The 11,214-nt window shown below is 29.5% G+C and overlaps 1 protein-coding gene across 2 annotated transcripts; it reads right to left on the bottom strand.

Moving 5' to 3' along the window:
- Nucleotides 1–872: 872 nt before the first annotated feature.
- Nucleotides 873–2,319, bottom strand: LOC115878586 (EEF1A lysine methyltransferase 1). Of its 2 annotated transcripts, none has more exons than XM_030895141.1 (4): nt 1,963–2,319; nt 1,750–1,897; nt 1,488–1,697; nt 873–1,437 (listed from the first exon to the last, which is right to left on the bottom strand). In XM_030895141.1, the coding sequence occupies exons 1-4, from the start codon at nt 2,119–2,121 to the stop codon at nt 1,307–1,309; spliced, it is 648 nt and encodes a 215-aa protein (XP_030751001.1). In that variant the 5' UTR covers nt 2,122–2,319; the 3' UTR covers nt 873–1,306. The 2 variants fall into 2 exon arrangements, with proteins under 2 accessions (XP_030751001.1, XP_030750997.1); XM_030895137.1 differs by having other exon boundaries at nt 1,750–1,900; nt 1,963–2,311.
- Between the last annotated feature and the right edge of the window lie 8,895 nt (nt 2,320–11,214).

The raw sequence follows: 11,214 nt of genomic DNA, 5'->3' as shown, positions 1-11,214 counted from the left end.
TGCTACGCCATTGGAGATTTTCGCGTGGTGACAAGTGGCCTCACTTTCAGCTGCCGTGTTACCTGTCCCCTCTCTTTCCTTGTCTAAGTACACAGTAGTGAAAAATTTTTCGCGGTTAATAACAATTGAACCATTTTCAGCCTACTGTCTTGTATTTTTAGTATACATTGGTTAGTAACAATGACTAAAGAATCCAAGGACAAATAACACCCGACAGCAAATTGTGACGCTGGCATCAAACAGTGCCGTGGCACATATTTTTCTTAACCTAGCTGTTTGAAGCAATATTTATATTTTTTGATAATTGTTTTGACTACGCCTATGGTGTATCATCCTAACTAATTACGAAAAAAACGTACTAAAATGTTAACAAAAGATACAAAACTAGTATCGACGTATAGCACATATCAAGTACATATAGATGTTAATTGAAATTGAAGAATAATTATCGAATTCAATAAGAAAACGCTAAAAAGTTGGAGTGGACTGTTTATTTACCTATGAAACGTAACTCCTGGCTCTTTCTTGTCGCTGTGGCTTTTACACTTGAAAGCTACACAATTCACCATTGTAACAAAGTTTATACAAAGTTCACTACACACAACAAACTATTAAAAATCGCTAAAATTGTCGCTGGTGACTGGATGATGACTCACTGTTTGGCATCAAACGAATGGCGTCTAACGTCACAAATTCTACTACAGCCCGTACAGGGGCGTTACATGTCCTTATATTCTTTAGTCATTGGTTAGTAATGATAAAATAGGAAGAAATAACGAATCACTACATTTGTTAATAGGCGCTTATAAGCTTTAAACTGAGTTTCTAAACCAAATATACCTAAAGGATATTTGACAATATATAAAGAAAAATTCCAAAATTTTCATATTTATTATATTTTACATGTTATAAATTAAATATAAAATATATACCTATACTTTACCTTACTGTATGAATTTTTATACAGTTCCTGTTGGAATAAATTAAAAAATGACAACTCTCAAGATACAACAAAAAATAGAAATTCCCCATTACACAATTACAGTTCGTTTTAATAAAAGCACTTTGCATGATAAATGTTTAGCAAATAGCAATAATTATTGAGTTATAGAAAAAAACAACTCAATATTAAGTTAGATGGGACCAAATATTTTGGTTTCAACAACTAAAAAACACCAAACATTCAAAGAATTTTTAGTTTTCATTTTTTGTGAAGTTAAATTGTCAACATTTCATATGAACATATCACTTTTAACAATACATACGTTCCAAAAAAATATTTACTGTATTTCATTTATTTGATCCCTCATAAATATTCATCTATACTGAAGTTGGTGAAACAGCAGAACTCATTTGCTAAATTATTCTTGTGTTTTGGTTCAAATTGGGTTTTTTTCAAATCTAGTAGTCTCTGTGCTAAATCAGCCATAATAGCCCCTAAATAATTTTTAATAAAATAGTTAATAATTTCATGTATGTATATTTACCTGTACATAATATAATTTTTTCTTTTGTGAGAAATTTTACTGTAACAGCTGTCTTGGTTAGGCATTCATCTGACAAAAATGGCGGATCTGCCACCACAATATCGTAATAACTACTCTTATTTCTAGGTATATTCAAAGGAGATTTGTAATCATATAATACAAAATCATCTCCAAAAGTTGCAAATCTCTGGTCATATTCATATAAAGTAACTAAAAAAGCACATATTATATAGTATATATTTACTAGCAGTATTAAGACTACCTTCTGCATTAGGCCCAGCCCTTTCTTTCATCTTTTTATAAAGAGTAGGGCAAGAAACTAGGGCAATTTTTCCATTAGGACCAATAATGTTCAATGTTAAAGCTACTAGACCTTCAATTGTTTTATCATCATACCAAAACTGACTTAACTGCTAAAATATTTAACAAAATAATACGAAGTATAAAAAAAATTAAAACAAATATAGGTAGGTACCCAGTCTTCATCAAAAATAATATTTCCATTTGAGGAATCGGCTTCAAAATTTTTTTGCTTAGTTTCTCGCTCTTCTTGTTCTCGATAGAATTCTTCTAGAGCTGCAAATGTATTAGCTGATAGTTGTGGAAGATCGTCGTCATTTTCGTTGAAAGACATAAATATTTTCTTTTGGATAAAGTAAAAACTTGGATTAAACCTGCTGCTAAAGCTAAAAGTATGCTAAAACAGAGGCTAAAAGCTTAGCTAAAAGCCACGGCTAAAAGCATAGAAGTGAGGTTATGTATGTCTATGTCATCCAGTCATTTAGTGAGGTTAACTTTTTCTTTTTTAATTAGTTTGAAGGCCTAAGCTACTAGGACTATCTGGCCTGTTAATAGAGTACCACCCTGAGGGTGGTACATTATTAATGGGCAGGATAGTCTGGATTAGAGCAAATCCTGTCTCGGCATTGATCAACCAGAGAAGAACCTGGATCAACACTCAATCGATAAATAATTAATGCTGACCATGGTACAAAGAAAGGTAAAGGTGTGGATGGTGTGAATTCTGTATCCTGTGGCTGACCTTAAAACGAGTTTTTGCTGCATATAGTCATAGATACTTCGCATGCGCACATCGTCGATGTTGCCAGATTGCAAGTTATGTTGGATAGATATTATTTTCAGTAGAAAACTTTGTAGAAAACAAATAATGTGTTTTTTGTCAATATATACCGTATGATCGAAAAAACGGCGTCCATTTGGCTGGAAAATGACGATTGATAACATTTCCCATACAAATTTATGTATAAAATGACATCATCATTTTATTGCAATCGCCGAAGCCGTTTTTTTTTCGATCATTCGGTATTATTTATATTATTATTTTTAATATTTTGCACAACACGTGATCGCTTATTATGTATTTTCATAGTCAATAAAATTAAATAGAAATAAAACTCTAGAATTGCTCTAGATTATATTATGCTACGCTTAAAGTGCATAAAAAGTTGGTATAAAGACATAAAAAGTTATAAATCTAATAAGATCAAAAAAATGATCCTTCGTCATATTATCAAGATTTTGGCATTTCAGGAAAGAAATTTAAATTAAGAAAAGAATATCAAAGTACTAGGCCAGTATAATAATAAGCGAGGGTTTTAGGGTCCGAATTCTGAACACCTGCACTGATTGACCTGAAATTTTAACAGTGAATAGAGATATTATGTAAAAAACAAAAGTTACATAGTAGCGATGTGTGTTTTCACCCTGGGGGTGAGTACCACCCCTTCTCGGGGGTGTAAAAATAAATCACCCATTTTAATTACAAAAATCAATAAAGGGATGAATTCTAAGCAAAAAATGTTCTATAACATTTTTTCAGAAAATTAACATTTTCCTAGTTATTTAGGATTAAAAATGTTGATTTTTCATCTAAAAACTGCATATTTTTTTGCCAATTTTTATAAATAACTCGAAAACCTTGCGTTTTATTGCAAAACTCATAATATAAAAAAATGAAGCTTTTGGAATAGCTAAACGATCAATTTTTTGTTGATTACCGAAGGTGTAATAATAGCCGCGAGTTATCATACTGTAAACGTGATTTTTTATTTTTTGAAAACTAAATTGGCAACATTTTACCGTAAAATATAATGACGAAAGAACACATTTTTTTGAAGAAAACGGATGTGGCCGTTTTTAAAGTGCTTGAAAAGACCTTTTAAATGCTTTCTTAAAAAAGCTTTTGTATCTCAAAAACTCGCGGAGTTATGATAAAAATAATATGATCACCTCGATCATTATTTCGGAAAAAAATTAACAACAAAATCTATGACTAAAATCATAAAAATAAAAACTGATTGACTCTGCAAGTTCGAGCGGTTTAGAATGAGATGGCTTTTTTTGGTACACAGTCAAGTTGGTACACAGTGCAAGCGGCATTACCGAAAGTGTAATAATAGCCGCGAGTTATTCTGTAAACGTGATTTTTTATTTTTTGAAAACTAAATTGCAACATTTTACCGTAAAATATAATGACGAAAGAACACATTTTTTTGAAGAAAATGGATGTGGCCGTTTTTAAAGTGCTTGAAAAGACCTTTTAAATGCTTTCTTAAAAAAGCTTTTGTATCTCAAAAACTCGCGGAGTTATGATAAAAATAATATCACCTCCAAAGAAGCCGGCATCTTTGATTTTTTGCGGAGTCAGATATAGATAAGGACACATTATTTTTTTATTGAGGTGCTAGTATACTCTGTTTTTTTTCTCAGGTAAGATTTCGACAGACGATGACAGAAGAAAAGCAGATGACGTCCCATACCAATCTATTTATTTTACTAAAAAAAGTTTCTAATAATTTTTAAGTTATCTATGGATGGGTTTAAATATAAATCCGTCATGCGTCGTGTCTTGTTGTTTTTAACCAGTTTTATTGGTTTATTTAAAAAATGACAGATCGTATTTCAATTTTATTGGTTTGACGGAACGATGAACAACAAACGGACGCCGATGCGTATGAACTCGCCTTTAGATTTTTGTTATTTTTGACGCTTGTCAAAGTCTTGCCAAATTATAGGTTATAATTTTGTGTCAACTTTTGTTAAATACCCTGCGTTTTGGAAGATGATGCATTTTGATTCGTATTATTACGTGTGTTTTGTGTCTTTTGAAGTTAAGTGGAGGAAAAATCGAGTGAAAATTAACTGTAGACCCAGAGCACAGTTTATGGTTAATACTCTTTGCCCAGGCAGAAAGTCTTATACACCAATGAAGTTGCCATCGATAAAGTTTGTATACCATTTCGTCGTAGATAAGTGCATCTCGTATATGGTAGAAGGATCAAACTAAACACATACTAAAAACTGGAGTAGCTGTAAAATATCGACATCACACGATAGGTAAATAATGGATTTTAGTACTGCAGAAAAATAATGTCAAAAGGTACTGGTTTAAAAAATTAAGATTAAAGTTAATTAATCAACCTTTAAGGTATAAAATTTGGTAGGTGTTATTATTAATAAAATAGTTTGTTTTATTTACCTATGTTGTTTTATTTATTCCTGTGGAATATTACAAATGTGTATTTGTACATAAGTTATATTGATAAATATAATCATAAATGCGGGTAGTTTCATAAAGCTTGAAAATAAATAATAGTTCTTTTTTATATTTTTTTTGGTATATAGTGTCTTGTTCTTGTTTGTTTTGTATTAACACATACCGTTTTTATCAAATAAAATAACTCGATTACATTTTTTCAGTTTTATACAGTTTTTTTCACAATAATTTGAAGTAATCACTTGTCATCTTGTCAATCAAATTTTAAATATATCGCTATGCGTTCCAGTTGTACCAACTTATTTCTTTGTAAAATAAAATAAACTACTTTGAAATTAAATTTTACGGGCTGTCAAGGATCTTCTTGCATTTATCTATGGACTATATTTACACAGAAAATACATTATGAAGGGCGCTGTTGCCATATTTTGGTATTAGTTGATATTAGCAAAGAATATTATTGTTTGGCTTTAGTTAGTTAGGGATAGTATGTCTATATATTCTGCATTTTTTTTATTAATATTCTGTTGTTACACTGCAATAATACTTGTTATTTTGGATGTAAGAAAATGATTTTTAATGTTTTTAAGCAAAGACTGGTTTAATAAATAATAATAACAGTAATAATTTGTTATACCTATTAACAATAAAATTTAAGATGATTTAATATAAATATTTTTTTTTAAGTAGTAGCAAAATATAAACAACAAATTAGATGTCAAAATTATTTATATTAGATCCTATTTAAAAATAATATAGTCTCTAAATTTTTTGGCAACGTTGGTTTATTAAATAATAATAATTACAGAACTAATTTGTTATATTAACAACAAATTTAAAATCATGAAATATAAACATTTATTAATTTTCTAAGCATGCAGTGTAATGCAACGAAAATATAAATAAAAAATTAGAAATCAAAATTATTTATATTAGGTGCTTTATATTACTATTTAAAAATTATATTTACTTTTACTGGCATTTACTTTAAAAAATAAATGAAATATTTCTTCGCAAAAAACTACATGTAAGAGCATTAACATCGTTAATTTTTTTTCTAAATTGACACGTGTAAAACTTTCATTTTAATTTTCTCACCCAATAGTTTGAGTTCGATAACCCCATTTACTTAACCACATTACTTAAATATGATTATTAAGTTCACCTAATTCAAATTATTAAAACATCTAAAATACAAATATGTATTTTTAAAATTAATTCTAAGTTCATCTCATCTCTCTTAAAAATTGCTACTTCTCAAAATTTCCCATTAAAAAATAGACCATATACCATATAAAATTAAATAATTGAAAGATCGGACTACGGAAAACCACACAAATTTTCGGAAAAATTTTGACCACCTGCACATGCACACAAATCGTCAATAAATAAAATTAAAAAATAACTACTATTTTAGTGTTTTAACTATTTTAATAAACGCAAAAATAGCACAGTATTTATACGGCGAAGTTATAAAAATTTGGAAGAACTAATAATGCACTGACGCATACAAAAATCAAACGAATATTAAATTTCATTTATCAAAAGCATTCGATAGTCGTGGCGCAACGATAACCATTTGGTCGCACGGCGAGGTTGTTACATATGCTTTAGTATACAAATGAATGAATGATTTCATTCGAATAAAACCATTCGATAGTTGAAATCATTCATTCATTAACCATTCGATAGTCTAATTCATTCGATAGTTCCCATCGCTAGTAATAATAGCCGCGAGTTATCATTCTGTAAACGTGATTTTTTATTTTTTGAAAACTAAATTGCAACATTTTACCGTAAAATATAATGACGAAAGAACACATTTTTTGAAGAAAATGGATGTGACCGTTTTTAAAGTGCTTGAAAAGACCTTTTAAATGCTTTCTTAAAAAAGCTTTTGTATCTCAAAAACTCGCGGAGTTATGATAAAAATAATATGGTCACCTCGATCATTATTTCGGAAAAAAATTAACAACAAAATCTATGACTAAAATCATAAAAATAAAAACTGATTGACTCTGCAAGTTCGAGGGCTTTTTTTGGCACACAGTCAAGTTGGTACACAGTGCAAGCGGCATTCACCCGAGCGAAAAACGATCCTATCCGACTCAGACCGATCTCCAATCCACGGTTTATTAGGAATGGGCGTTTATATCGATAAAAATTTGACTAATAAATGCAGAATGAAATGTATTTTGGCCATTTTTTAACTAATGTGCCTGATCAGTTTTTCAATTTTATTTTATATAAAAGATAAAATAAATCACCAATTTTAATTAAATAAATATCTTACATTATTAAGTGTATTCGGGCATTTTTTCGGACATTCGACAATTCTTTTTTATTGAAAAAAAAAATCCAACTTTTCAAATAATTTTTTCTCGAAAAATCCTTTATAGATGTGTTTCTGGGGTCGAAATAGACTACCTCTAAAAATAGTTGCAGTTATTTAAGACTCACCCGGCATATAAGTATTTTTGTTATTTTTTTACAACCGAGAAACAAATAAATGAAAAAAGAGCAAGTAAAAAAATATATAACCATGAATTTTTTTTTCTATATAGAACATAAACAAATATAGAGCTGTTTACGGGGAGTTTTGTTGCAACATGACTAAATATCTCCAAAAAATCCTATATGGGTATTCCTCCACTGCAAGAAAATCTACAAAATAAAATAGTTACTTTTTGTAAACGCTTCTACGTTAAACCCAAACGGAAACTACTCGTCAGAAGTTATGTTTACAATTATACAAATTTGCCTAACAAACAAAAAAATGCTTAACGTTTCGGAAAGTTTATCTCTTTCCCTCGTCGGAAGCAAAAAACATACAAAGAATAAAGAAGAAAACTATTTAAAATATTTATGACTAAATATCTGTGTTGGGCTGGTTATATAGTGGACTGTATTTTTTAATAGTTTTATTAATGTTTATATAAGAAATAACAATTCTTTTAATAAATCAAAGAAATGAAAATTCCTGCGGCTTGCTGAGCTGGTGACAAGAAGGTGGCAAGGGCAGAGATAGAGACAGGTTCCCCCTCCGTCGCGTCGGATGGTCGGACAAAAAGCCGGACAACGTCAGGCGCAGAGATAAAGGGTTAGGAGCGGTTGTAGCATTTAGATGGAGCGGGACAGCATTTAGGTGGAGCAATTGCACCATTTAGAAACTTGAGCAATTGCAGCATTTAGAAGCTTGAGCCCAAACAATCTGCGTAAACTTTCGCACTTCGCACACGGCAGAAATTAAATATAAAAGTTCAACAACCAAACCGAACCAAAAGTAAGATAGGCCAAGTCATATACAATCCTAGATACAATACGGTCGAAAAAAAAACGTCAGTAATGGAAATGAAAATCGCTGTTATTTGTATGTAAAATTATATGGAGAATGTTATCGATCGTCATTTCCAAGCCAACTGCATGCCGTTTTTTTCAATCAACGCACATTTTGAAAATAATTTTGTCAACATACAGGGTGATCAACATATTTTCAAACCAAAGTTTTATATTTTTAAACGAAATACTATATATTTTGGCTCAACTTTCGTTTAGCTGAAATCTGTTATATAAAAACTGACTTTATATATGCGTTCTAGAAGGCGTTAGGAGTACAAATATACCAAAAATTTTCCTGCGGAAATGCCTCGCTTTCATTCTTCGGACTTTAGTATAGCCGAAATCTGTTACATCAAAACTAGCCTTCGGGGTGTATTTTAGACATTTTTCTAAACATAAAAACACAAAAAAGTGTCTTTAAATTTGTGTGATTAAACAAAACCATGTTCGATTATGATATAAAATACAGGGTGTTGCATTTAAAATAGTGGTGAAAAATACAACATTTAGTTTAGACTCGCCCTGTATATATCAAATAAAGATTGTAATTGATGGTAGACCGAATTTTGAAGAGGACACTATTATAGTACTTTCTATTTTAAAAAAAAGAGAACCTTAATTTTGGATATCCAGATAAATCTGAAATTATAAATTTATAAAAAATTATATAGAATTTGTATTATTATGGATTAACACTCAAAAAAAAAATTTCAACTGCAAATAATTCGAAAATAAACTGCAATTTGGCAACATCGACGATGTGCGCTTGCGTAGTATCGATGATCAAATGCAGCAAATATGGGCTTCAAGGTCAGCCACCGGATCCACACCTTTACCACTATTTTTAATAATTCCAAGTAGTATTTTCAATATCCTGTATTATAATTAATGTTTGAAACTATATATTGCTACACAGACCGGATTTCACCAGTGACGTAGGGAATTATAATCAGAGAAATACAATTTCTGCAATAAACATTTTTTTATATATTTTACATGTAAAAAAAGGTAATGGTGTGGATCCGGTGGCTGACCTTGAAACGAGTTTCTGCTGCATATAGTCACAGATACTACGCATGCGCACATCGTCGATGTTGCCAGATTGCAGGTTATTTTGGAATTATTTTCAGAAGAAAACAAATATTGTATTTTTCAGCGTTTTTTTGTCAATGTATACCGTGATCGAAAAAAAACGGTATCCAGTTGGCTGCGAAATGAGGATCGATGCATTTTCCATATAAAATGACAACGATCTTCATTTCATAGTCATCGCTGACGCCACTTTTTTCGATCATACGATATTATTTTGGTATTATTTTAATATTCACACAATACGTGAACGCTTATTATGTATTTTCATAGTCAATAAAATTAAATAGAAATAAAATTCTAATCTAATATTGCTCTAGATTTATTATACTACGTTTAAAAAGTGCTTTATTAAAAATTCGCAAAATTAAAAGATGTGTCCAAGTTTCTTCTTTTTTTGAATTTTTAAATGCTGTAGCACCATATCATGTTCATAATAGATTTTATAACATTCCATTAAAACTACGTAGGCCTTAAAAAGGTCTCCGTAATTATAACTGTAAAGTGAGCAGTATTAATAGGTATCTTATTTTGTATCTGCTTATATTGCATTAATTTTTCTGCAACAAGATTTTTCTATCTTACACCTAATTTATGTGATTTTCTTATTAGCATATAATATGATCTATAAACAATATTTTTCCTAATGGAAAGGATTTGCAGGTATTAAGATATCTTATCATTTATTCTCCACACCACAAAGTATAATATGTAGTAGAGGTATTAAGACATAAAAAAATTATAAGAAATATCTTAATATAAATCACAAACTAACTTAAGTTTTAAGTTAGTCTAATAAGATCAGAAATGAATCTTCACCATATTATCAAGATATTGGTATTATATAGGAAAGAAATTACAGTAAATTAAGAAAAGAATATACAGGATATTAAGTACACACAGTAACAGAAAAACAGTAACAGAAAAAGATAAAGCATAAAACTTATTTTAATCCTATCAGCATTCTTCGATAAAATATATACCTACAATGGCTGCAATAAATGTGTCATATTGATGATACAAAATAATTCTAATAGGTTTAAAACTAATAAGAAAAAATCCGTAAATGATAATTTTTAATTATAATGTAAATATATAAATAAATATATTATTATTACATTATTATATATTACTTAGAACTCCGATTACAATTATAATACCTTAACTTCACAATCTCCATTATCCTTCTTACCTTAATTTTTAATATCAAGATAAATCTGAAATTATAAAATTAATTGTAGAATTTGAAATATTATTATTACTGATTAACAGTCAAAAAACATTTGTTTTTGACTAAAAATAATTCGAAAATAAACTGCAATGTGGCAACATCGACGATGTGCGCTTGCGTAGAATCGATGATCAAATGCAGCAAATATGGGCTTCAAGGTCAGCGACCGGATCCACACCTTTACCTAAAAAAATGTATAAAGTATTGTTATCAAATATGTAAAATAATTGTAAACTATAAAAAATGAAAAATTCTAGTGATAAAAAATCTATATGTATAGTTAGATAAAACTTAAATTTACCTGGCAAGATTTGTTGGGGGTGGACAAACTTGTGGTGGGCTACTTGTTACTACATACATATATTTTTTTAAATATTCTTTCAAAAAATTTGCTAATTTAAGTGTATAATAATAGTTTCAGTGAGTAATTAATAAAATTATATTAGTTTACGTTTATAAATTATTATTATATATTAGTTTACGTTTTACTAAATATTTTGTACCGTCTAGGTACAAGCTAATTTCTGATGCTACGCCATTGGAGAATTTCG

This window comes from Sitophilus oryzae, unplaced genomic scaffold (genome assembly GCF_002938485.1).
Source record: "Sitophilus oryzae breed Bouriz unplaced genomic scaffold, Soryzae_2.0 scaffold_1063_pilon_pilon, whole genome shotgun sequence".
NCBI lineage: Eukaryota > Metazoa > Arthropoda > Insecta > Coleoptera > Curculionidae > Sitophilus > Sitophilus oryzae.
This window is presented reverse-complemented; position numbering and strand designations above follow the sequence as displayed.